The 23,635-nt window shown below is 55.6% G+C and overlaps 7 protein-coding genes across 7 annotated transcripts; 3 read left to right on the top strand and 4 right to left on the bottom strand.

The window, feature by feature from the left end:
• Window positions 1–1,048: 1,048 nt before the first annotated feature.
• On the top strand, window positions 1,049–2,919 carry C8A04DRAFT_37249 (putative kinase; the record flags this gene model as incomplete). Its single annotated transcript, XM_062783814.1, has 2 exons — window positions 1,049–1,072; window positions 1,957–2,919. The coding sequence occupies 2 exons, from the start codon at window positions 1,049–1,051 to the stop codon at window positions 2,917–2,919; spliced, it is 987 nt and encodes a 328-aa protein (XP_062637003.1).
• A 138-nt stretch (window positions 2,920–3,057) lies between these two features.
• Window positions 3,058–4,807, bottom strand: C8A04DRAFT_12160 (uncharacterized protein; the record flags this gene model as incomplete). Its single annotated transcript, XM_062777235.1, has 3 exons — window positions 3,058–3,687; window positions 3,774–4,100; window positions 4,190–4,807. Coding segments are annotated over 3 exons (1,575 nt in total), but the record flags the coding sequence as incomplete, so codon positions are not given.
• A 4,076-nt stretch (window positions 4,808–8,883) lies between these two features.
• On the bottom strand, window positions 8,884–10,043 carry C8A04DRAFT_28621 (oxygenase; the record flags this gene model as incomplete). The annotated part of the gene is made up of 3 exons (XM_062780713.1): window positions 8,884–9,016; window positions 9,070–9,944; window positions 10,002–10,043. 3 exons carry the CDS (start codon window positions 10,041–10,043, stop codon window positions 8,884–8,886), a joined length of 1,050 nt encoding a protein of 349 aa, XP_062637001.1.
• Window positions 10,044–10,936: 893 nt separating this feature from the next.
• On the top strand, window positions 10,937–12,133 carry C8A04DRAFT_28620 (uncharacterized protein; the record flags this gene model as incomplete). The annotated part of the gene is made up of 1 exon (XM_062780712.1): window positions 10,937–12,133. One exon carries the CDS (start codon window positions 10,937–10,939, stop codon window positions 12,131–12,133), a length of 1,197 nt encoding a protein of 398 aa, XP_062637000.1.
• Window positions 12,134–12,271: 138 nt separating this feature from the next.
• C8A04DRAFT_12141 (ATP-dependent RNA helicase DBP8) lies at window positions 12,272–14,051 on the bottom strand (the record flags this gene model as incomplete). Its single annotated transcript, XM_062777229.1, has 2 exons — window positions 12,272–13,334; window positions 13,396–14,051. The coding sequence occupies 2 exons, from the start codon at window positions 14,049–14,051 to the stop codon at window positions 12,272–12,274; spliced, it is 1,719 nt and encodes a 572-aa protein (XP_062636999.1).
• Window positions 14,052–16,835: 2,784 nt separating this feature from the next.
• On the top strand, window positions 16,836–18,785 carry C8A04DRAFT_37245 (kinase-like domain-containing protein; the record flags this gene model as incomplete). The annotated part of the gene is made up of 4 exons (XM_062783813.1): window positions 16,836–16,838; window positions 17,134–17,838; window positions 17,917–18,578; window positions 18,653–18,785. The coding sequence occupies 4 exons, from the start codon at window positions 16,836–16,838 to the stop codon at window positions 18,783–18,785; spliced, it is 1,503 nt and encodes a 500-aa protein (XP_062636998.1).
• A 1,342-nt stretch (window positions 18,786–20,127) lies between these two features.
• On the bottom strand, window positions 20,128–23,253 carry C8A04DRAFT_28617 (pseudouridine synthase; the record flags this gene model as incomplete). Its single annotated transcript, XM_062780711.1, has 4 exons — window positions 20,128–22,434; window positions 22,498–22,830; window positions 22,889–22,982; window positions 23,135–23,253. 4 exons carry the CDS (start codon window positions 23,251–23,253, stop codon window positions 20,128–20,130), a joined length of 2,853 nt encoding a protein of 950 aa, XP_062636997.1.
• Window positions 23,254–23,635: the final 382 nt, after the last annotated feature.

Raw genomic sequence — 23,635 nt, 5'->3', positions numbered from 1 at the left:
TACATACCTGCGACATGAAGCGGGAGGCCACGGACAGTCAACCTCATGACCTCGCGGTACACAGAGGCTGGATGCCGTATCGGCCACGTCGGTACCGTAAGAGTATCTTGTAGGGCAGAGGCTTGGTCCCGGTTCCGTTCACAGCAGGTCTAGGCCGCGTTAGAAGTTTAGAACTCAAAGCTGCACCTCCTTACACTTCCCCAAATCGTACCCACTCCGCGAGATAACAGGCACAATGGGGAGGTCGGTGAAGGAGGCGGGTGCCTGACCTTGCATGAGTGGGGGCGGGGCGTTGGGCAGAGAACTACAGCGGCCATGGCCCTTTCCGGCAAGTGACACGCCAACGATGTCCAAAGACTCCAAACAACCCAGGAAACTAGCACAAGGGACTCCGGTGGGTGGCCCAGAGTCCCCGAGGCCAGTTTCATCGCGCTAGCCACCCATACCCCTGATGCGCGGGAATATCTGGAGCTGGTCATGCCGCCTACGGGTTTCAAACGCCTTCCTGACAAGACCGGAATGGTCGGGGGGAATCAAACGGGCACCGGAAGGTCTCCAGCGCTTCGCCTCCGGGTTCGACTCCTTCAACCCTCTGCCGGCACGGGCAGGTTGGGGGAGAGAAAGGGCTGCTCGGTTTCGGCCATACGGTTGTATGAAGGCCGCCACCACCGAAGAACCCAGTTTCGAGTACTAGGGAGAGACTACTGTAGGCCAACATGGCTATCTTGAAACCCTCAAACCTGGCATCACTTGTTGGAGGGCTCGAATGCCCCAGCCGGCCAGCGACTTGGTATAAAAGGACGCGAGGATGACAACAAGTCTCTTCCCCGACCAGCAACAACGAAGCTTCCAGCAACAGAACCACAAAGTCCATCCACTCAAGCCCCTTCAAGTCTTTCCCAAGTACAATTATCAACACAGTCCACCTCCCCACGCCGCCACACCTTCTCTTACAAGTTACCACAACGTCCCCCGGCGGGAACACTCTCAGACCAGTCACCATCCCCACATCGCTTCCTCCGAGTCACCGCACAACACTTCGACGACCATGTGCGAGATCAAGATGTTCCACGTCACATTTACCTGCGGCCATGATGACTTCCGCTACTACCCAACTAAAACCTCGTCGCGGTGCCCAATCCGCGGAAACCGCGATTGTGACCATCCTGTGGACCGCGGCAGATCGGCGCAAGAGACCATGGAGCTCCCAACGGCTTGCAGCCCCGAATGCAGGGCCAGAATGCGGGAGCGGGAGCGGCGCCGCCGCCGCTAGAAGGGTTTCTTTTTCGTGTCACTGTTGGGTGTTGGGGGCGGTTGGGGGCCATGCGGATGGTTTGTTTTTCGTGTTGGGGGCGGTTGGGAGCCATTGGGGGCCATGCCGATGGACGGGGTGCGGGCGGCTGGACCGTCGTATTCGTTTTGGTAATGGTTGTTGGCATAGGTGGTGGGCGTGACAGGTTGTTGCGCGCAAGGGAACAGAGAACTGGTGATCTGATTGCTGATCATCTGATGTGGGATGCAGGAGGCAAAGGCAGTGGGGAGCCGGCTGCAAGAGAGATGAGGGACCGGGTCGACGTTTGGAACTTACACTTCATTGGCCCGTTGTCTAGACTAGATTCACTAGATTCACCCCGTTGCCGGCTGGACCGAGAAACGGATAACTCGCTATGATTGGACCATCACCTAACAATGCCCGTGCCACGCAGTGCTGTGCCCCGCGCCAAGCCGTGCATATATATGTACAACCCACCGTCTCTTCTAGTTCCTTAACGCATCAACTCACTTCCCTCCCGTCTCTGCCTCCTCCTAGCCCTGCATCTCAGATTCTCTGACATTCGCCTCTACTCCTCGTTCTCATCTTGGCCGCATTAGCCCACCATGGACGGCCTGGAGGTATTTGAGCGCGCCAGAGCGCTCCCAAAGGAGCCGAATCCGATCGTTGTCTCACCTCTGAAGGAGCCCATCTTCCGCATCAAGGTTGACCCCGACCTGCCTTGCGACTGGGAGCACTTTGGCCGCGCTTCTATCTTCCTTCTGGATGACGATATCGTCCTCAAGCTGCAAAACCAGTACCCCGTCGCTCAACTCAACCTGCCGTCGGACGACATGCTTCTCCTCGTCTCCCTCGGCGCTTTCTCCGCGGGTGACCTGGAAAAGGAAACCTTCGCTCGGTTGAAGGACTCACCGTGTCCAAATCTAGTCGTCGAGTTTGACAGCGGCCGGGAGGGACTAAGATTCTCCGAGCGTTTGACCCCGGTGACGGCAGTCTGGGCGGCCGCTACGGAGAACCGCCGACGCCGCTGGGCTGTCGAGATGACCTCGGCTTTTGCCCATCTGGAGTCGCTGGGCCTTGTTCCTAGTGGCATCTCTGTCCGGGACCTTGGAATTGATCGGACGGGCCGGCTAAAGCTGATTGGCTTTGCCACCTCGCCCCGCCAGCCTTCAAACACCACCGAGGGCGACGAAGAAGAGCTTGCCGCGTACCTCCGGCATCTAGACCGCGCACATCAACGCCTCGCTTGCTGCTTGTACTACCTCCTAAGTGGCATCGATATGAACAACAAGGTGACAGCCATTACCTCTGCCGAAGAGCTTAGGACGTTCCGAGAGACGGCCCGCCAAGGCGAGTACCCACTGGAGCCGGAGGCATCTGGCGTTGCTGAAATCATCCAAGCCGCTTGGATGAAACAGTCAGGGACTACGACAACATTTGCTCAAATTTCCAAGGTTGTGCGGGGTGTGCTGGACGGCCTGGGCATGGAACAAGAGTCGGAGCTTCCGCCCGTCCTCACCCAGGCGTACTATCAATCACTTGACGCAAGGTGTCGCGAGTGGGCCGATGCTCAGGTCTTAGATCCGGACTGGATGGGGCGCGACGAGTACGAGATGGAGTGCGAAAAGGTTGGGTACTCGAACTAAGCATTCTTGGGAGGACTAGGTGGATTTGGTCTGCTGCTGGATTACAAAGGCACATCTGTACTGCTAGCAAGGGTTTTCTTTGAAAGAGTGGTGGTGCACGAAGCGCCGACCTGGTCTCGCAATCAACTGCCACCCGACTCATTCCTCGCTTGTTGTGCTTTCGGGGTCAGCAGCAGACGTGTACATCTCGAGTCGCGTCTCCTTCTCCGTGAACCAGAACCAGAGCGTGCCTGTCATGCCAAAACTCGACCAGCCGTCGCCACCTTCTGGTATCTCGTCAAACGCAACTTTTGTCGCCTCAAGGTCGAATTCTGAGCCCGCTGGCAAGCGGAGCACATTCGTAAACGCGATCCGCGACGGCCGGCTGTACGTCTTGGTCTGATCTACGAGAAGACGGCACTGCCCCAACGCTCTCTGTCCACCACCTTCGTACTCGAGCAGCAAGCCTCTGCAATGGAGGCTATCTTCCTCGAGGAAGACTTGGATCCGCCTAACATTGTCCAACGGTGCACAAGAAAAATGCCAACCTGGGGATGGGAACTGCTCCGGTCGTGGATAGGTGCGAGGCTCTATCAGTGTGCCGGTTTGCTCCGCATTCGAGTATGGCGAGATGACAGATATCGGGCGAAAGCGGCCCGTTGAGTAGATCAAAGTCGTCGGCCGCTGGTTGCTGATGATGAATCGGCCCTCACCGCCGGCTTGATACCGTCCAACAACTGTGTCGCCTGCCGAAGAAGTGCGAAGCTTTGAGAGAGTGTTAGTTCCCAACTTTTGGCCGACAGTGAGCAAAGCGGACATACCAGAAAGCAGGACTGAGTCGTAGTGTGATACCCCCCCGTGTTATCTGGCCGCACCAGACAGCCAATCCGAGTTAAGGGGTCCCCGGGAGGGAGTGGCACGTATGTCCACACGACACGCGATTGACACCAATCACCAAGACTGCTGAATACTAGGCTGGCCGAAGGCATTGTTCTTGAGTGCGCATGAATTGCCATTGCTCGGCCGTTGTGAAAGAAAAATGTAAGGCCGCTTAATTCGTTGACGTTGATAGTGTGGAAGCGGAGGCAGGCGGCGATGGCCTCCGGGCGAACAGGGCATCTCTGTAGGTCAGGAGGAGTTGGCGTATCCCATACTTGGAGTCCGCAGTCCATATCCGGCACGGTGAGATGTAGAAGCCCGTTCTATGGAGGGAATCAGCTGACCGGGTTCACAGGTTACAGAATTGCCTTGAGCCGAGGAAAGGTTTCAAGTATTGGGCAAGGAGTATTACCTTAAAGTGTGCAGTTGTATCGGAAAAACGGCTTTGTATATCAGTGATAAAAAGCAAGTCATCGAAGCGCCGTGACTGGTATACCGGGGGTTCCGATAGCCGATCAAGCGCCTTGAGACCGTTCATATCGATGGTAAGGCGAACAACTGGGGGGAGATCATGCCATCTGCCATCGACGGCGAGCCTCGGAGCGCTACCGCGCTGCCACGAAGCAACGGCGCCTAGAGGAAAAGACTGTAGAGGGTACGAAGGTGCAATAGACAGTTGCTTGGCCATATTCACAGCAGTGATATAACGCCACAAGAGGTGGGGTCGCGACAGCGTTTGGATATCCCTGAGAAGTTCCACAGGGAGAGCCTTGAGCTGCCGCAACCCACAGCGCTCGGCGCATTCAAGCAAGGTTAACATGTCGGAGCCCAATATCGAATCCCTCGTCAGTCCGAGTGGAGGAATAAGGGCGCCGGTCCACAATTGGCGCCGCCAGGCGCACACAAGCCAGAGCCGATCAAGGGCATCATGGGCGCTGCAGTGCCGGATGACGACCTGGAGACATTCTATATGGACTGAGCAGGTACAAGGCGAGCCTTCGCAAGCCATGCAAGTTACTGCGCGGCAAAGGTGCCATTGTGACGCGTCTTGAGCGAGTTGAGTCCTCTGAGCTGAGACGATGATGCCAACGGAGTAGGAAGTAGAATTTGCGTTTCCGAGCACTGCAACTCGCTTTGTCAGGTTGGTGAAGATTTTGCCTTGTGATTGCGGCCTGTCTTACGGACAACATACGGTTCATCTGGCAACACCGGCTCGTTGCAGACATCGCATTCGGTGTGAACGCGGAGGTGGCGTAGCTTAGCCATGAGGCGGCGACAGATATTGGGAGCCTAGAGCAGAAATTCACGCACGCCGCGCGAGACCGCAAATGCGTCAGGGAGGAGAAGCGGGAGGGGAGAGCTTTCGGGAGTAGACGAGAACCAACCGAGCTGGTGCGGGGAGCCTTGCATCGTTAGTTCGTTACCTTGCAGATTGCAGCACGTGAGCCCATGTTCCTACCCCTGAACCCGCGCCTTTCTGCCCACTTCTACAGCCAGGTGGGCCGCAGCCTCCCCACAACGAGTCTCACCACCAGCTTTCTGACATTCACTATTGCCACCCTTGTTGCTGTGCCGTTGCCCGCAACAGAAAGACTGCCACTGCTGAGGCGGTCGCTCAAGCGGGCGGCAAGCCGCTCTTCCCCATCACATGCGGCGACTGGGCTGGGCAACGCAGACAGAAGAGCAGGGTAGATATGCGCCAATTCAGCGGTGGCTCAATGTCCCTGAACTTGGACAAAAGAAAGGGAATATCTCCGATGAGGGGGACTTCATCAAGCAGGAGAGAAGAGCTTCACACCGTATTACAATCGACTCTCATGACGTGGATGACGTCTGAAGCGCCGCGCGCCGCACCAGGCATCTGGAAAAGACAGAATCTTTCATCAAATGTCTCAAAAGATGAAACGAAGATCGATTTTGTAAAGATTCAAGTAACGTCCCCTGATCCGAGCTCGGAGAGCTGCAGGCAATGTGGGTTGTGTGGGCGGCAGAAAGGCGGGTGTCAGAACCAAAACAACATTTTGATTTCAGGTTACAAGTTCCAGGTTCCAACTTCCACTTATACGGTAGTTGAAATATCAACTTTCTTCTTTCGTAATATTATTATAGAGGAATCTCACTTACTGCTACGTTTCTTTAGCTATATAGGTAAGGACTTGAGCTATAGGGGTAAGGTAGGAGTTATAGACTTATAGTCTACATTTTTTTAAGACACACTTCCTATTATCTCGGGAGCTCAGACCAGCTATGGGCAGTGTGGCGCTCAATGTCACCACCTAAGCAGATTTCGACCAATGAGATCCAGAGATAAGGATTTATCTACTGAACCTCTGTATTCCGTACTCACCCCTGCTCACCCTACTTACCCTGCTTACCCTGCTTACCCCGATTGGGGGGTGAGCCGGAGCCATACATGCAAGAGTGCAATATTCCCCGACATAGAGCAGGGTTGCAGGAACAGAACCCGCTACGGATGTAAAAGGCTAATTGCAGAAGTGTCAGCAGCCGATAGTACAGGTACCAACCGACTCAAACTCGCCTTGGGCTACAAGAAGAAAAAAAGTTAGCGGTTGTCGATAGTGGTGGGAAATACTAGGACCATCACTCAGTGATAATTATATTATACCTTTTTAGCCGGTGGGGCCTCATCCCCCGTCGCCTGCCGTTTCGTGGTAGCGGACTGCTAATACTGGTGTTGGTTGTAAGGACATATACATATACGTCAAGGTGCTGGAAATACTTACGCCATTCGCGGCGCCACTGGGCGCCAGAACCTCCTTCTCCCGTTATGTCGCAAATGTCTTTTGCTGCAGCAAATGAAGACCCTTTTATACTGTGAAGGCGTGCGGCACATGAAGGGCGCAGGCGCGGGACTAGTTCGTATTAGGTATTAGTTCTGATGTCGACGCAGCTGAAGAAGAAAAGGAAAGAAAAGTGTTTGGAGGCGTGTTAATTATAGTCACCAAGTAAGGGCGGACGCTCCAAGTCATACTTTTGCACTTTCCTGCTGTAAAAAATTGCAAGTGTTGGGTCATACACCGTGTGAGAAAGGGCTCTCGGTCCGGCTGTGGATTAGGAATGCAACAGTTGGGAAGGGTCCACCGTTCCGAGAAGGTCTCAATGGAGGCAGGCAATATTGACTCCGGCTTCTTTAGCACATGTCGTAGAATATAAATGTCTATTGCCACAGCAAATGGACACCCTTTTATACTCTGACATTTCATCATCCTCCCTCTAAAATGTATCATTCTACGACACCTCCTGATTTGCCCCGAAAGGACGATGCCACAGTCTTTGACATCGTGGACTTGGCCACAAGGAATAGGTACCGAAACATCGACGACGTTTCTCCCGAGACAAGAGCTTCGAAAGAGACAATCATTGCCAGGGCAAGGCTGGCTCTTTCTGAGCCTTGCTCTTTCTGACGCTACCATCGATCGGGAAGACCTACATCATCAGTCGACGATGCTGATCCGAATGATCGACCTCGAACGGTAGAATATGACAATGACAGAGAGTCTTCAGCACTATCGATACTTGACTAACGTTGGAGACTAGGCGGGAGGTATTTTCAACCTTGCTAAGGACGAGGAGAACTCTGCCAAATCGAACCACAAAAACCAACTTCGGACGCAATTTAGCCGCTGGGTCAGCTAGGAACGACGTGAAGGAGATGGCCAGGCCACCGATGGCTGGACCATACTCGAAGAGTTCGCTCGTGTCCACTCGTGGTTCCGTGGAGGTCGCAAAAAAGCAGAGCGCCGGGCTTGGTTAGTATTTGTCCCTAATCGTTCCTCCCTTCTTGCCGCAGTCATTTTTGACTTGGGAACTGCTCAAACACTCCCCTGCCCTAAACTGGGAGGTCGGCGGACAAGGACAAGACTAACGGGAGATTTAACTAGGATCGGATTCAGCAGCGTCGAAAGAGAAACCTGACAAGGACACCACCTCCGCGAGCATAGGCATTGTGAAAGCTCAGCACCACTGAAACGGTCGTCGTGGAGGAGGGTACAACGTAGAGGGACGCCGGGCTGTCCCGAAGGCAAGCTGGATGATGCCGAACGAAAAGAATACAAGGAGTATAGCGAGCAATCATTCCTAGCAAGGAGCCCTCGGGTCAATCAGAGCAGAGAGGGAGTCTCTGTGGATTCAACTTGGTTGACAAAGATCAGGAGTAGGATACTGGAGTGCGTTTCAATCGCCTGTTTGGCAGTTGGGGAGGTTCTCGGCCAGGTTTGCCTAACAAGTGGGCAAAGTGAGGAGGTCCTGGATCTCGTTTTGTATAACTCAGTTTGTGATACCAGCCTAGGTGCTTTTTAAAATCAATTTAGTTTAACGTTATGCCGAATGCCAGAACTGTCTCTTGCCTGACAGCGTCTCGTCTTCGGTGGCTTTGTCCCTACCGCGCCCAGACCAACCATCACCACGACCTTCCTTCCCCCCCAACCGCAGTCCACACCACCCACCCACCCATTATAAACCAGTGCCCGCGCAACACATTCCAACCGCCTCCCCAAAACCAACACCGGCCCCGGCCGGATGGCGTAGTGGGGAGGCTGTGGATGTTTGAACTAGTACACCACAGAATCTGTGCGCCCAGGTTCGAGCCCGGTTGTTGCACTTCGCAAAACCCGCTTGCGGGTTTTCGTAGCTGTTCTACTATGCCTCGCCCCCTGTATAGGGGGGACAGTGAGAGGTAGGCGGTGAGCTTTTTGGTTGTTTTTGAGCGTTGGTTGATGTTTTTGTGATTAAAAATAAAGTATCGTGGCAAGGGGTTGGGAGAGATGTGAGGGTTTGGTAGTGTTGTTGTGCTGAGTTCAAAGGCGGGATGTTCTTTTTGAAGTTTTCCCTCTCGCTGATAAAGTATGACGTGTTTGCGGGTTCAATGATTTGGGAAGCTCACTCTGGTAAACCGGCGGATATCCCATGGGCCAGACGTGGCATGTTAGATTTACATTGTCCATAGACTCCCGAGTTTGATTATGTTGGTTGAGTTTCTAGATGAAGACCCGTAGTGTGACATGGCTGTCTATCTCCACAAACCTTGTGAAAAAGAAATGGTAGGCCGTTCCAGCACGGGAACTTGACTCTCCCTTTCAGCCCCCGTCAATAAGTGGCCTCCAACCTCTGGACTAAATACTCTCCGCTGTTGATACCCTCATACTTCTTGTCCGCCTCCGTAGCGTACGTCCCCGGGATCGCCTCGATGAAATCCTTGAAGTTGGGGTTGCAAAAGTACCTGTCTCGGTCAGCATTAAACCTTAATAACTTCGGCCCCGGGATGCCACTCACGCAATGCTATACCTCGCCGGGTACGTCTCTCCTTCGCCTTCCCCATCTTCCCCCTCCTTCCTCGGCGGCTCCACCACCCGATGCACCGTACTCTTAATCGTATCATTACTCCACCGCGCCAACAAATCTCCCGCATTCACCACACACGTCCCCTCAATTGGCGTGGTGTCTACAAACTTCCCGTTCGGGCTCTGCACCTGCAACCCGCCGCGCTGGTCCTGAAACAGGAAAGTAATAGACCCGTAATCGGAGTGTTCGCCGGCGCGCACCTGGCCCGGATGCAGACGGAACAGGTCGCGGCGCACGGCCGGGTAGTGCAGCAAGCGCAGGGTGTTGTCGCGCTCGTCGACGAAGGGGTCAAAGTGGGTTTCGGAAAGGTCCATGCCCACCGCGATGGCGCGCATGACAGCTTTGTGCAGCTCGGCGAGGGATGCGAAGAAGGCGGACATGGTCTGGCGGAAGGCGGCGGCTGTGAGGTCTGGCGCGATGGGGGCGGTGTCGTCCTCGGTTGGCCAGCGGTTGGGGTGGCCGGGTTCGTTGTCGCGGCCGATTTCGAAGGACTCCTTGATGTCTGGGGTGGTGGTGCGCAGGGCGGCGACGTCGGCGTTGGTGGGGAGTTGAGAGACTTTCTCGCGGCCGGGGGCGGAGTAGCCGCGGTTGGCTTGGGGCGTGGTCCAGGAGAGGGACTCTTTGGTGGCGGTTGGGAGGCGGAAGAAGTGAGCTGAGGTTTCGAAGGCCTCGGCGACTGTGGAGGCTGGGATGGGGATGTTGGACAGGTAGATGAAGCCGGCGTTTTGGAAGCCTGTTAGGATGGCCTTGGCTGTTTCCGCCTTTTGGATAGGTGTGCCTTCGAGGAACTTGGAGAAGTCGATGAGCTGCCGTGTTGGCTTGTGTTAGTGGTGTGAACAACAGAGATTGAGATAAACGCTTACGGGGATGACAAGCCCGTCATCTTCCACCGCTGCTTTCTCCATGGCTAGAAGTGAAGTGTGTGTGAGTTTGTGTTTGAAGTGGCAGGTATACCCTCTAAGCCTGTAGCTTTCTGGGCTTCTGAACTACTTAAGTAAGAGAGAGGATGAAGGGTTACGAGTCTGTACAGGGAAGTCCGACGCACGGATGTTGCCCTTCTACTTGAGTTACGACCACCCCCCGATCAGGTGACATTTGGTGAGTATTACAGACACCTGGGCATCACACAGCTTCCAAACCAGCTGATTCTCGATCTGGCTCTCCCGATTTGCCCAACCGTCGGCCTGTGGAACGGGATCTGACCGCGTCGAAGCTGGGAGCGGGGTACGCTCCAGAGAGCCACTGGTACCGATCACACATTGCCCAGCCAGTGCGGGAGTCTTCTGAGACACGCACGCAGGCCACAAGAGCGCCTATCTGCGGGCTCATCTGGGCAGCCGCGGCAGGCGTAAGAAGAAGGGAAAGTGGCATTGTCGTATCAGTCGATTTGCCCGATAAGGTCTCACGGCCCCTGCAATCGATCAGCTTTAGGTTGATAAAGTGGGGTTGGGCGTCGGCAAGTGGGGCTGAAATGCGGGGTGTCTTCCGGCTTGGCATCGAATCGGCCTTTGATACAACGTCCATTGCATGAGGAAAGAGCTTTCTGCGTGAAATACGCTGGTGGGCGTCGGTAAAGGATAGTTGTAGTGCATAGGGGGACAATTCGGGAAAGCGGGTTAGAATATTACCGAAGAGAAATCTCGTACAACCCAAGGCACAGTTCACCTGACATCCTCAACCTCATCCTCAACCTGATCCCCAAGTTCTCAACTTCCATCCACAACCACCAACACCAACCCCTGAACAACCATCCCCAAACATCAACCTAATTTTAAACAAAGAAACGTAAACCACCACCATGGCCCCCATAGTCGACATCCACACCCACATGTACCCGCCCGAGTACATCGACCTCCTCTCCACCCGCACCGACCTCCCCCTCGTCCGCACATTCCCCTCCTCCCCCGACCCGCGCCTCATCCTGCTCGAATCCGAGCTGCCCTCCCTCCAGCGCGCCCTCGCCGACCCGTCTGCCCCGCTCCCCGGCCGGTCTCTCACCAAACACTTCACCTCACTCCCCGCCAAACTCTCCTTCATGGCCCGCCACGGCATCACCACCTCCGTGGTGTCCCTCGCCAACCCCTGGCTGGATTTCCTCTCACCCGAGGACGCTGGCCCCGTGGCGAAGCGGATAAATGAGTCGTTCGAGGCAATGTGTGTCGCACACCCGGGGAAACTGTTCTTCTTCGGCGCGCTACCGCTCATCAACACCCCCGGCACCGAATCAGCCCAAGACCAAACCCAACAAACCATCCTAACCGCCATCACCCACCTCACCACCCTCCCCCACTGCCGCGGCATCATCCTCGGCACCTCCGGCCTCGGCGCCGGTCTCGACGACCCGCGCATGCTCCCCATCTTCACCTCCCTCGCAGCCGCGCAACTGCCCGTGTTTCTCCACCCGCACTACGGCCTACCGACGTCAGTCTTCGGCCCCCGCGCGGACGACTACGGACATGTACTGCCGCTGGCGTTGGGGTTTCCGATGGAGACGACGGTGGCGGTGGCAAGGATGTTTTTGGCCGGGGTGTTTGATGCGGTGGATGGGTTGAGGATGATTTTGGCGCATTCGGGGGGGACGCTGCCGTTTTTGGCGGGGAGGATTGAGAGTTGTGTTGTGCATGATGCTGGGTTGGCTGCCGCGGCGGCGAAAGCTGCTGGAAAGGGGGATGGGGAGGGGGAGCGTGTCAGGAAGAGACGGACGTTGTGGGAGGTGTTAAGGCAGCAGATTTATTTGGATGCGGTGGTGTACAGTGATGTGGGGTTGAAAGCGGCGGCGGATGCTACGGGAGCCGGGGCGGAGAGGTTGATGTTTGGGACGGATCACCCGTTTTTCCCGCCGGTGGGGGAGAAAGCGGACGGGGCGGATGATGAGGAGTGGGAGAGTGTGCAGTGGAATGTGGACGCGGTGATCAGGGCGTTTGGTGAGGGGAGTAAGGAGGCTGAGCTGGTGTTGGGGGTGAATGCGGCGACGGTGTTGAGGTTGGATGTGTAAGCAGTTGAGAGAGGAGAGAAATCATTGAGAGATGGAAGCATCGGCCTTAGGTGTGTGACATTGTGGTTATTGACTTCCATCGTGAAACAACATGAGCATCATGTTTAAACTTGGGTCTAACAACAGCCCAGAAACAGTTTAATCCAACCTCAACTTCTGCTTCCCCCTCTTCCTCTTCCCGCCCACCTCCCTCTGCTCCTCCACCTCCAACAACGCCTCCCTCTTCTTCTCCCCCACCACCTTCAACATATCCCTCACCACCCTCGTCTCCAAATTCACCCCTTCCTCCTCCCACGCCCCCATCTGCCTCCCCACGCGCTGCTCAATCGCCAACACCAGCTCCACATCCCGCTGTCCCACAAGCGTCACCGCATCACCCTTCCGCCCGGCACGCGCCGTACGACCGACCCGGTGGATGTAATCGTCCGGATCCCGGGGGATATCGTAGTTGATGACGAGTCCAACCTCGGGGATATCCAACCCACGCGCGGCCACGTCGGTAGCGACGAGGATGCGCGCGGCTGATGCCCGGAACCGCCCTAGGTTGTCGATGCGTTGGCGCTGGGGCAGCTTGGAGTGCAAGGCCGTGACGCGGTGGTCGAGCAGGCGGAGCAGGTGGTGCAGGAAGTCGGCGGTCGAGGTGCGGTTGCAGAATATGATGGCCGATTTCGCGGCGTTGACCGGGGTAAGCAGGAAGGTGTGCAGGTAGTGCTCGCGGTGGGTGACAGGCACCTGGAGGTGCATCTGCCGCAGCGTGGGGGGGATGGCGAGCTTGTCGGTGTCGACCTCGCACACGAAGACGGGCTCCCGGCCGGGCTGGCGGGGCATGTTCTTGAGGGCCATGACCTCGGGGGTGATGGTGGCTGTGAAGAGGAGGGTTTGGCGCTCGCGGGCGGGCGGGAGCGCGCCGAGGCATTCTTCTACGTCGGGGAGCATGCTACCCGGCCCGTTGGCGGCGAGCAGGCGGTCGGCTTCGTCGAGGACGACGAACCGTACGCGCCGGAGCCCGCATACGGTGTCTTCGCCCGAGGTGCGGATGTGGTCGGCTAGGCGGCCGGGCGTGGCAATCACGATGTGCGGCCGCTGGGCTAGGGCGATGGCCTGTGACCGCATGTCGGAGCCGCCTGTGACCAGGATGGCTTTGAGCGAGTGTGGGGACGAGATGGCCTTTACTTGCTCGTAGATCTGGAGGGCGAGCTCGCTGCGGGGAAGAGTTAGCAAGAAACACCAAAATCCACACGAAGAATGGATGAAGAACTCACCGAGTAGGTGTGAGAATGACGCCAAAGATGGCCGAGGGGTTCTCCGCCCATTTCTGGAGAATAGGCACTGCAAAGGCCACCGTCTTACCCGAACCCGTCCTACTCCCACCAATGCAGTCCCGCCCCTTAAGCAGCATCGGTATACTCTCTCGTTGAATAGAGGTAGGCCGCTTGATAGCCATGTTCGCCAGAGATTGCACCAGCCATGGCCGCAGACCGAGCGACTCAAAGGTGGTATTGGGATCGAGGGGTGCCGTGACCCGAGACTCTGGCTCGGGATCTAGGTCGGTGGTGGTTTGCGGATTTGCGGCCTTCTTATCGGCCCGAGGGTTGCGTTTGATGCGAGATGGTACATTCAATGCGGACTTGATGAGCTTTGGCTCAGCATCATCTTCACCGTCAACAGCATCGTCATCCTCAACTGCGGGAGAAATCCGTTGTCGTTTCCTTGGGCTGGTGCTGTCTAGCGAGTCTGACTCTGAACCCGACTCTGAGCCAGAGTCGGCATCTGAGTCTGATTCAGCCGTGTCATGGTCGTCTTCAGATGTTGGTGAACTGGCATCTGAATTTGGCGAATCTGGAACGGGCTCGGGTACTTCCTTTGTCCGTTTCACCACACCCCCCTTGCGCCGGCCTGTAGCGGCGAATGACGGCATGGCTGAATTCAAGACTCGGTCCCCCTGCGCTAGACCTGCAATTTTACAAGAGGCTCTCGAACAGCTGTGAGCGCGTAAAAAGCTAGCTCTCCTTGTTATTGATGAGAATCGAAAAGTTTCGGACGCAGAAAAAAAAAGTGGAGGGACTTGGCAGCGAATAGGAGTGGACCCAGGCTTGGGGTTGCCGACTGACCCACTTTCCACCGGTTGATCAAACGGATCCACCCATGCTGCACTGGCCAACCACGTTGCGTATCACGGCGCTTAACAGCAGGCGCGCCGCCTGGGGCGCTTGGAAGAAGAGAGGTCTTGCATCCAGCACAGTCTGGACTTCCTGGGCACCGTGCGCCAGACAGGGGGAGCTTCTAGTTCTGCAGTCCTGCTTCCACAGAGCAACATTTCGAAACGAAGCATCCGACCAATCGCTCCCATTTCAAGATCCTCGCCTGGGTGATGAAGCTGGTGGATTTGGCATTTGATTTGCAAATGAGCCTGGGGACCTTCCTTGCTTTGCTCGCATAGCCTTGTCTCGCTTTTCTCTGCTCTCGCTTTGCGTTTGCAGACCCGAATTCCCGATTCACACTATGGCGGCTCGAGAAAAAGCAAACACACACACGGTGTCGGTAGCCGCATCAAGACGGCTGAGTGCCGAATCGGCTCACTAAAACTGATCCACCAAGGCCGGTACTCTGGTATCCGGGCGCATCGCTAGCGAATCGCCCCTCCAGAGAGACCCGGCGGGGGGACCAAGCGAAATAACAACGGCCTAAGGGAACTCATGAGATCGATCATCCCATGGGAGCCGACGGCATTGTCTCGGTAAGGCCGCTTGCGCCCTCACGTCAGCGCGGAACGGCAGTTTGCGGGTGTTTGCTTCTCGCAGATTGCAAGATCTTGCCTGTTTCGTGATGCGCCGACTGTGCGGTTTTTGTGTGTCTCTGGCCTTGCGAGCCTTGCTTGGCTTGCTGGGCACTGCTGGGTTCCTCCAGAAGCCACGAGAGCGTTTGCTTGCAGCAGCAGCAAAACGGGGGGCGGTTGTTGAAGGAGTCGGGTTCGCCACATGGTCCAGGACTTGAGGAGGTAAGGCCGTAGGACTCGAGCCTGGAGCCCGGAGACGCCCGCCTATCCAATCCCCTCCCCCCACTGAGGTGCAGCGATGCGGGGCCTGGGGAACGCATCCCAATCCTTTGTGTTTTCTCAACCCTCCAATCCGTCCATGCACAGGCCCTGACCGTGACGGCAAATGCGAGGTTTTGAACCAGCTCGCCAGGCCACCAGACCAAGCAGACCTAATCGTTAGCGGGCAGTGGCGTCCCCAGCGCGATGATCCGTGGCGGCTATCCTCCCTTGCAGTCCACTCAGGATGCGCCGACCACTCCGACCTGCACGCCGGGTTCCTTCTGATAATTTTCCCCGAGTCGCTCAGTTTCCGAGTCTCTCTCCCGCTGGATCTCGTATTGCGTTGTGCTTCGGTTCCGCTGCAGGTGGACAACGGGTGTGTCTGTTGGTTCCGCAGCGCCTGTGTTGTGTCGGCGAGGTCTGTTTTGATTTGACTGCTCATCGATGTTTCCAACTTCCCATCTGAGCCACTCAGATGTGGGAGGATGCAATTGCAGAATTCAATGCAAATCCCAACAAACGGGCCTACCCCGACGTCTTGAATCCAGCCAAGCATGTACCAGACCCAACCCGCAACTCAACAGGGTTGTAGTGTATGTTTCCATCATCATAAGCTTCTAGGTCCAATGTGTATTCCGCTTTCTCGATATCCAGTTGCCGTATATGTAGTATCTTTTGGATTTTTTCTGCCACAACCAGCATTTGGAAAATGGCATCCTGAGCTTCGTCCCTGAACGCCCCGCCTTTTTCAGGGCCAAGGACCCCTGATCCCGTTCGGACGCGGGCATTGGCCGGCCCGGCAGCAATCACTGTGGGCAGTGGAGCAGGGTCCCCCGGTCAAGGCGCCTAGCCTGTGGAGGGGTCGTCCCACCGGTCGCTGTGCTTGGTTCAAAGCAGCCAGTTTCCCACGCCCAAATCGAATGCTCCATTCCGGATTGCAGACACTGGACCTCAACCAAGCGAGACAAAACCCCAGAGGGTCAAAACCCGAGCGTCGAGACCATCAAAGTCTCAGTCTATCGTTACCTACCGCGGACCGGCCCCTTTCTTTTCGACCGTTGATACCGCACATACCGACGCGCGGCTCGCTGACGGGAACACAACCGCACAAAATCTGCGAATCTGCCCGCTTCCTGCGCCATTTGCGTCTTCCCGCTGCACGTCGTGGACACCCAAAAAGGACCTGCTGATCCAATCCTCCGCCCCCACCAAGCCGAGCCTCCCCGAGCCAGTACAATACTCCTCAGACATATACCGTAACAACGGGAACAAGCCTCGCCTCCAGGTGCTTCATCCAGCATCTCTTGCCCAGTACACACCTACCTAGGAATCTCGTCCTATAACGCTCGCCTTGCAACTCCAAGTTCAACGCTCTAGGTCTTCCCGCATCCGGTCAACGGCACCATCACGGGTCACCTTTTGGTCCGATTACGGTAATCCGAGGTTCAGCTCGACGGGTTAGTCACCTTAGGCAAAACCAGCGAGATCTCTTTAGGTCTCGCCCTGTTTGTTTGGGGACCGCTCTGGTCGGTAGAGCTTGTTGTCCCCAGTGGCCAGTCGCCTGTCGACAAAGCGAAACAATTGAAGCCCACGCGTTGCCTCGTTTCCATCACACGCCCAATAATGGCCACCCCTCATAACCAGGGCAGCGACGGTGCTGCAGGCATGGTATGAAGCCTTTCCTTTTATCCATTCTCTAATAGTTCCCCCGCCCGTTTGATATCGGACCCTCTGTCTGTCTCAAACGAATCGCCACCACAGCTGGACTCCCAACCCTGAGCGAGGCTTGGGGTGGTACCTAAGCGGAGCACTTGTTAGCGCCCAAGGACTGCGTCGTGTGTCTGTCCTTGCAGCCTGGCGGTAGGAGAGGCATCCAGCCGGCTTGCATTTTGACCCGACAAGATTCCATATCTATATATATGATTCTGAAGCTAATCTCTTACGTCCGTTTTATACAATGCAGCCTTCACATACCCCCATCAACATCCCGCAACACACTCCCTCGCCAGTCCCCAACATGTCCGCCGCACCACCACTCCTCCGGCCAGCCATCCCCGGCGCTCGGGCCGGTGGCCGTGCCCCCCGTCTGGGACTCGCCATCCCCATCCCGAACGCGAAGCCGGCCGGGGGTCCCCCGCCTCGTCCAGCCCCTCCAGCCCTACACGTTGCGATGCCGATGGGCGGCCACAGTGCCCCACAAGAACAACATCTACCACAACAAAAACAAGCCAAGCCCACCCTCAGCCTGAGCTTGCAGAGTGCAAGCGGCGGCAGCGAAAGCAGTGCCACTCACAGCAGGAGTGGGAGCTTCGGGCCGCTGGACGGCCGTGCCAGCAACCCCACCAGTGCCGGTTCTCAATTCAGTGCCCTCTCCTTTGCGAGCCAGTACGGGATCGGGAGGCAGACAGGTGACCCAGTCTCGGCGGTGGGCTCGCTCTATTCGAACGCGAGCGAGCACGACGAGGGTAGTCTACATGGGCTCGAGAGCTTTGACGAAGCCAGCCTTGAGAAGGCCAGGAAGGCAGATGTAGAGGACTTGGATGATGAGGGCTGGCGGATTGTTAGTGTGGAGAAGCGGATCATTGAACTTGGGAATTTGGGCGAAGGCGCTGGTGGTGCTGTGACGAAATGCAAGCTGAACGGCGGAAACACCGTTTTTGCGCTTAAGGTATGCTTTGCATCCGACTTGACAACGGACCCAAAGACCTGAGATGAAAATGGAATAAAATCTAACAATGCGTTCTAGATCATCACAACAAACCCCGACCCCGACGCCAAGCGGCAAATCATCCGTGAGCTTGGCTTCAACAAGGGGTGTGCCTCGCAACACATCTGCCGCTACTACGGCGCCTTCGTCGACCCAGCGACAGCAACCATCTCCATCGCCATGGAGTTCTGCGAGGGCGGCTCGCTCGACAGCATCTACAAAGAAGTCAAGCGCCTCGGCGGGCGTACCGGCGAAAAGGTCCTCGGCAAAATCGCCGAAGGCGTCCTCCACGGCCTGACCTACCTCCACTCCAAAAAGATCATCCACCGCGACATCAAGCCCAGCAACATCCTGCTCTGCCGCAACGGCGACGTCAAGCTGTGCGATTTCGGCGTCTCAGGCGAGTTCGGCACCAAGGGCGACGCCAGCACCTTCATCGGCACCAGCTACTACATGGCCCCCGAGCGCATCACGGGGCAGTCCTACACCATCACCTCTGACGTCTGGTCCACGGGTATTACCCTCCTCGAGGTCGCCCAGCATCGGTTCCCCTTCCCCGCCGACGGCACCGAGATGCAGCCCCGTGCTACCCCGCTCGACTTGCTCACCTACATCGTCAAGCACCCGACTCCTAAGCTCAAGGACGAGCCGGATGCGAATATCTTTTGGAGTAACAACTTTAAGTACTTTATCGAGTGCTGGTACGTTCTCCTCTCCTTCCCTCTTTCTTCCGTTTCCCTTTTTGCAACACCCCGCTAACCCAAACCCCCTACAGCCTCGAAAAGGAGCCCGTCCGCCGTGCTAGCCCCTGGCGTATGCTAGAACACCCCTGGATGACAGAAATGTCCACCAAGCGTGTCAATATGCGCCGCTATCTCGCTCAAGTATGGGGGTGGGACGACAAATAGCCGCCAAGGGGGTAAAAAGTCAATGCCGAGGCTATTCTTCATCTAGTTGTTATTTATGAGATCCCCTGAAGATAAGGGGGAGGGAATGGGGTAGTGCGTTTTTTGGAGTTATGTAGGGTCAAGGATATGGATTGTTTGTATTTTGGCTGTTTTTGGATTTCTTTTTCTGATATATTGGTTTTTTGGGATACGGAGAGGTTACGATCCCGGGTTGGATCATCATCATCATCAGCCACAGCAGCAGTAGCGGCAATACCAACATCAGTAATGTCAGTACGCTCCAAAAATGATCATGTGTGATTCGAGAGTACGAAGTAGTCGGGTCAACCCCATCATCCATGCTTTTACGAAACAGTAAACCCACCATTCACAAGTAGACTCGTGCTGTTTTGGTCAACCCCCATTAACTCACCCAGGACATATCACCTCACCACATGCCAACGAACTTGACCACAATGATTACACAGACCATTTCCTTTCCACCGCCGGATAACCCAGCGGTATGGTATGTATTGTCTATCACTCCCAATATCCGTACACAAATAGACCCATCTACCTATCCCATCAAATGCGGCGGGGGGTATCTCAATGGTTCATCACAAATTCATCTCGACAAATCCGTTTCCTTCCTGTTTTGCCTAGGAAAAACGAGCACCATAACAGGCAGCAAATCGCTCATGTCCGTGTCCGTCCCTGATGCCAACGCCGAAGGAGAGAAATACAGTAAGAAAAAAGAAGAAAAAGATCTCAAGCTAGAGACAGAGGCGTTCTGGCATGGTAGTCGTGTGTTCATGGTGAATCCAGGGTCCTCTAGTGCTGCAGGGCCCTCCCACACAATCTGCCAACCGCATAGCAGCAGAACGAGACAACGCCCTCCTGTTTTCGGGCGTTCCCTTATCGACAAGACCTACGCTAACTATGCAGGTAGAACGCAGAGTAAAAAGAAAGAAAATAAGGGAAAAAAGGAATCACTCCCACCAGGAGTCAGTGCCACGGGCGTGGACCTCTGCAACAGAATAAGCAGAGGTAACACGCCACTAACGAGCCGGATTGTGTCGTGTCAAGAAGCTCCTCGTTGGGAGAAGCCAGCAAGGTGTAGCCGTGTGTACGACAGTCAACTTCGTTTGCGACAAGGCTCTCGTGTAGCGTAAGAATAAAATCCCGGGAAAGTACGGCCGGAATGTCGGCCAAAATCCTCAACAAAATCCTGCCCTGGTTGATACACACACCAAGACCAACCAAAGAAAGAAGTACGCCAATCAACCCCATCTTCGATCAGATGTCGAAAATGGCCCAAAGATAACATAACAATGGTTGTTCCAAGGGCAAGTTCATCACCAAGTTACTGAGTAAGCTCTTCAACCGTCGTGCCCATGAGCTCGCGAAGCACAATAGTCGCATAATTGCTCGCCTTCAGCTGGAACTTCAGAATCACAGAGATCTTGGTCGCCTCAGGGTCGATGGCAGCTTCGTCAATGGCAACACCCGGGGACAAGAGTGGGTTGTCCGAAACGGTGCGAAGCTCGGGGACCGGAACGCCGTGGACAACTTGAGCGTTGGCCTGGGCGATGGGCTCGGTGGCAACGGTAGGAATCTTGGGTATTTGTCCGCCATACCAACCCATCGAGTCGGATGTGGATTGTTTGACTTCCGGGGTCTCGGAAGACGCCGTGGTAGGCGTCGCCTCGTTCATCTCCACGTCCTTCTGGTCGGCAACATCAATGGCGGTGGGGGTGTCCTGGCGAGCCGGGCTCGCTGCAAGCAGGGAAGCGCCCCGGCCAACAGGAAATCCGCCGTCGTTCTCTTCCTCGTTGGCGCCGTCGACGTTCAATGATGGAGTCGCAGCAGCGGGCTGGACGGACGCCGGCTCGTTCGTAATCACGGGGTCGATCTGCTGCTTGTGACGCGCGACCTTAACGCGCTTGGCACTGCCGTCGACGGTTGTCTGGACCCAGGTCTCGTTGGTGATAAAACCCTTTTCCAACGGAGTCTCCTCGTCGGCCTTGCGGCGGCGCGTGGTGTCGATCGCATTATCGTACGCATCTGGGTTCTGAGAAAAATGGGCCCAGCTGTTGACCACAGGGTCTGCATTGGGAGTCAGCTTGCCTTCAGCCCTGCTCTGGGCCTTGGCCTTCGCGGCCTTTTCGTCCTCCTTCTTCTGGAGGGCATAGTCATAGTCGGTGGGATACATTTGTTCAGTGTCGTCGCGGTAAGCCCGGACCGCATACTGAGGAGAGCCGATCAGGCGACCGATCAAGGGACGATAGTTACCGCTCAGGCTGAACTCTCGTTGCCTACGGCGCATGTCGAATGGGTCCAGGCCGCCATTCTCCGGCTTAGCCATGAACTCCACGTAGTATTCGCCGATATCGTTGATAGGGTAGACGACGTCATAACCAGGCGTGGGCAAGACAACATCGAATATGGTGTACTTGCCAGAGGCGACATCCTCCTCGGTCAAGGCATAGGCCTGATCATATGTGTTGACACCCTCATTGTCATCGTAGGAGCTGACTTCGTCCTCGACGATGAGGTCACGAGGACGTGTGCCGGGGACCAAAACTAAGTCACCCTCAATGACCTTGGCGCCATACTTGGACCAGCGACGGGTGGCCACGAAGTTCCAAACATAGGATTGATACGCATGGATGTACATCATGCGCATGCCGCGAGTGATGCTCAGCAGAGCTCCAGTAAAGTCCTTCTGGTTCTTACCCAGATGACGAATGATGGATAACTCGGTGCTGAAACGCTTGGGGAGGAATTCAAGAGCCTTGTCGGCCTTTTTGGTGGTATTCCACAAGGTGATGGCCCGGGCACGGTCGTGGTCATCCCGGTTGTTTTGAGCTTCCCTTCCGACGTTGCCATTCGCATACGATGGGGGAGAAGAACGGCTGGTCAACACATCGTTGAGCAGCTCGTCGTCGACATGCAAAATGTCGTCAATGAAGGACTCATACTCGCCCTGCAGAATCTTCATTCCCAAAAGGTGGGTGCCGATGGTGTAGGTGCCAAAACGCTGCAAGCCATAGTAATTGATGTATCCATTGTGTTTGAGATAGGCCAAGCCACACTCGACAGCCTGCTGAATCATGTTCATCCGTTGGACGAGCGAGCAGTTGTCACCGCTGAGGGGCTGGCAATTCTTGAGCGTGATGACAAACTCGTTGCCGCCATGGTGACCAAGTTGGAGCGGATTCTTGTGGTATTGGAAGTCCCCGATCTTGAGGTTGGGGATGCGAGAATTCAGCCAGACCACGCCGGAAGACTTTTGGCGATACACACTGATGCGCTGGACGGTGGCAGCACGACGGTCTTTGGTACCAGCAAAGCCAAAGTTGGAGGCCTTAATTTTGAGGAGGCGGGCCATGGTGTTCATAGCATCCATAGTGTCCTTGTTTTCTTTGTAGAGAGTGAAGTGGAGGTAGTCGCCGCCAGCCGAGGCAAACTCACGAGCCTGGTCCCGGTGACGAACATTTCCTCGGGCATTATCGCGATTACCGTCGCGGCGGGCAGCCCAGTTAGCGGATCGAGCGTTGCTACGGTTGTTGTTCCGGCTATTGTTGACCCACTGGGCGGCGGTTGCGGTGATGACGCCGTTGCCGTCGGCAGAGGTCTCGAATCGAGAACGGAAAATGCGGCGAATGTCCTGCTAAAAGTGAGCGAACGCTTCCCTTTCATGTTTCTCTCCTTACGGGAGTGGGGGACATACCTGGTGGATGGCGCCACGTTTGGCCCTATCGGTAACTGCGTCAAAAGCAACCGAACGCTTCTCAGGAGACAGCGGCTTCTTGGCTTGGATGCTCTCATCGAGCTCAATGAGGTCCAGAGCGACAGACTCGCCAAGGAGCTCAAACAAAAACTTGCGTTCATCTTCAGCGATGTGGTGAATCTCGGGCTTGTCATCGCTCTGCTTGGTTTCGTTCTGCTTGGTTTCATTCTGCTTGGTCTCGTCCTTAATCTCGTCTGGCTTGGTATCATTCTGTTTGTTATCGGGCTTCGCCTCGGACTTCTTGGAGGAGTTGTTGGTCCGGTCACTCAGAACCTGTGGGCTAGTTAGACAAACTGGAGCAACCTAATCGTAACGGAGGCGCATCACGAACCGAAGCGGAAGGCGGAATCGCGCCGCCTTCAAAGTCGCGGAGATGGAGAACAGTGCCATCCTGCTGGATTTCATTGACAAGAAAATCGGTGTAGCTAAACTGAAGTTAGTTACCGGTCTAAATTTTAATCTAAATTGAAGGCTCTTTTCCCGATGATTTGAAGTCGTTTTCCATCATTGAAATACTTGTAACCTCCATGGCGGTGCTCAAATATCGGATCATAGACGGCAGATGAGATGGACTTACCGCTTGCGGATGTCGCCGGTCCAAGCAAAGTTGATAGCGGCCGAGCGCTGCGTGATACCGAGAGACTTCTCGGCTTCAACACGCACAGCGGGCACATGAGTGCTCGGGCGTTGAGACATGTTGAGTTGCGTAAGGATGTCTCGAGGGTGCCCGGAGCTACCGGTCGACAGAACTTGTCAAGTATCGACCAAATAGTAGAGCGATTGCTTGATAAATGTTAGTCTTGAAGCAGGGGCTATGTGTGTCGAATGCGCGGATCGTGGGAGTGGGTGGAAAGCAAGGGAAAGGAAGTTGAAGATAGAGAGAGCAGAATGAAATGTCACGAGTGAAAGGGGGAGGGGAGAGAGGAAGCCCTCAGTAGGAAATGCGATGGGGGCGTAGAGACAATGCGAGTTGGGAACCTGGAAGGCAAGAACGCGGTATGAAAACAATTGGTCTTTGGTAGGGAAACCTTTTGGCTCTCATGCTCGATTGAGCGCAGTGCTAAAATGTTGGCCGACG

This window comes from Dichotomopilus funicola (genome assembly GCF_033296635.1).
Source record: "Dichotomopilus funicola strain CBS 141.50 unplaced genomic scaffold C8A04scaffold_31, whole genome shotgun sequence".
Classification (NCBI taxonomy): domain Eukaryota; kingdom Fungi; phylum Ascomycota; class Sordariomycetes; order Sordariales; family Chaetomiaceae; genus Dichotomopilus; species Dichotomopilus funicola.
The sequence above is the reverse complement of the archived record's forward strand: the minus strand, read 5'-3'. Positions and strand labels throughout refer to the sequence as shown.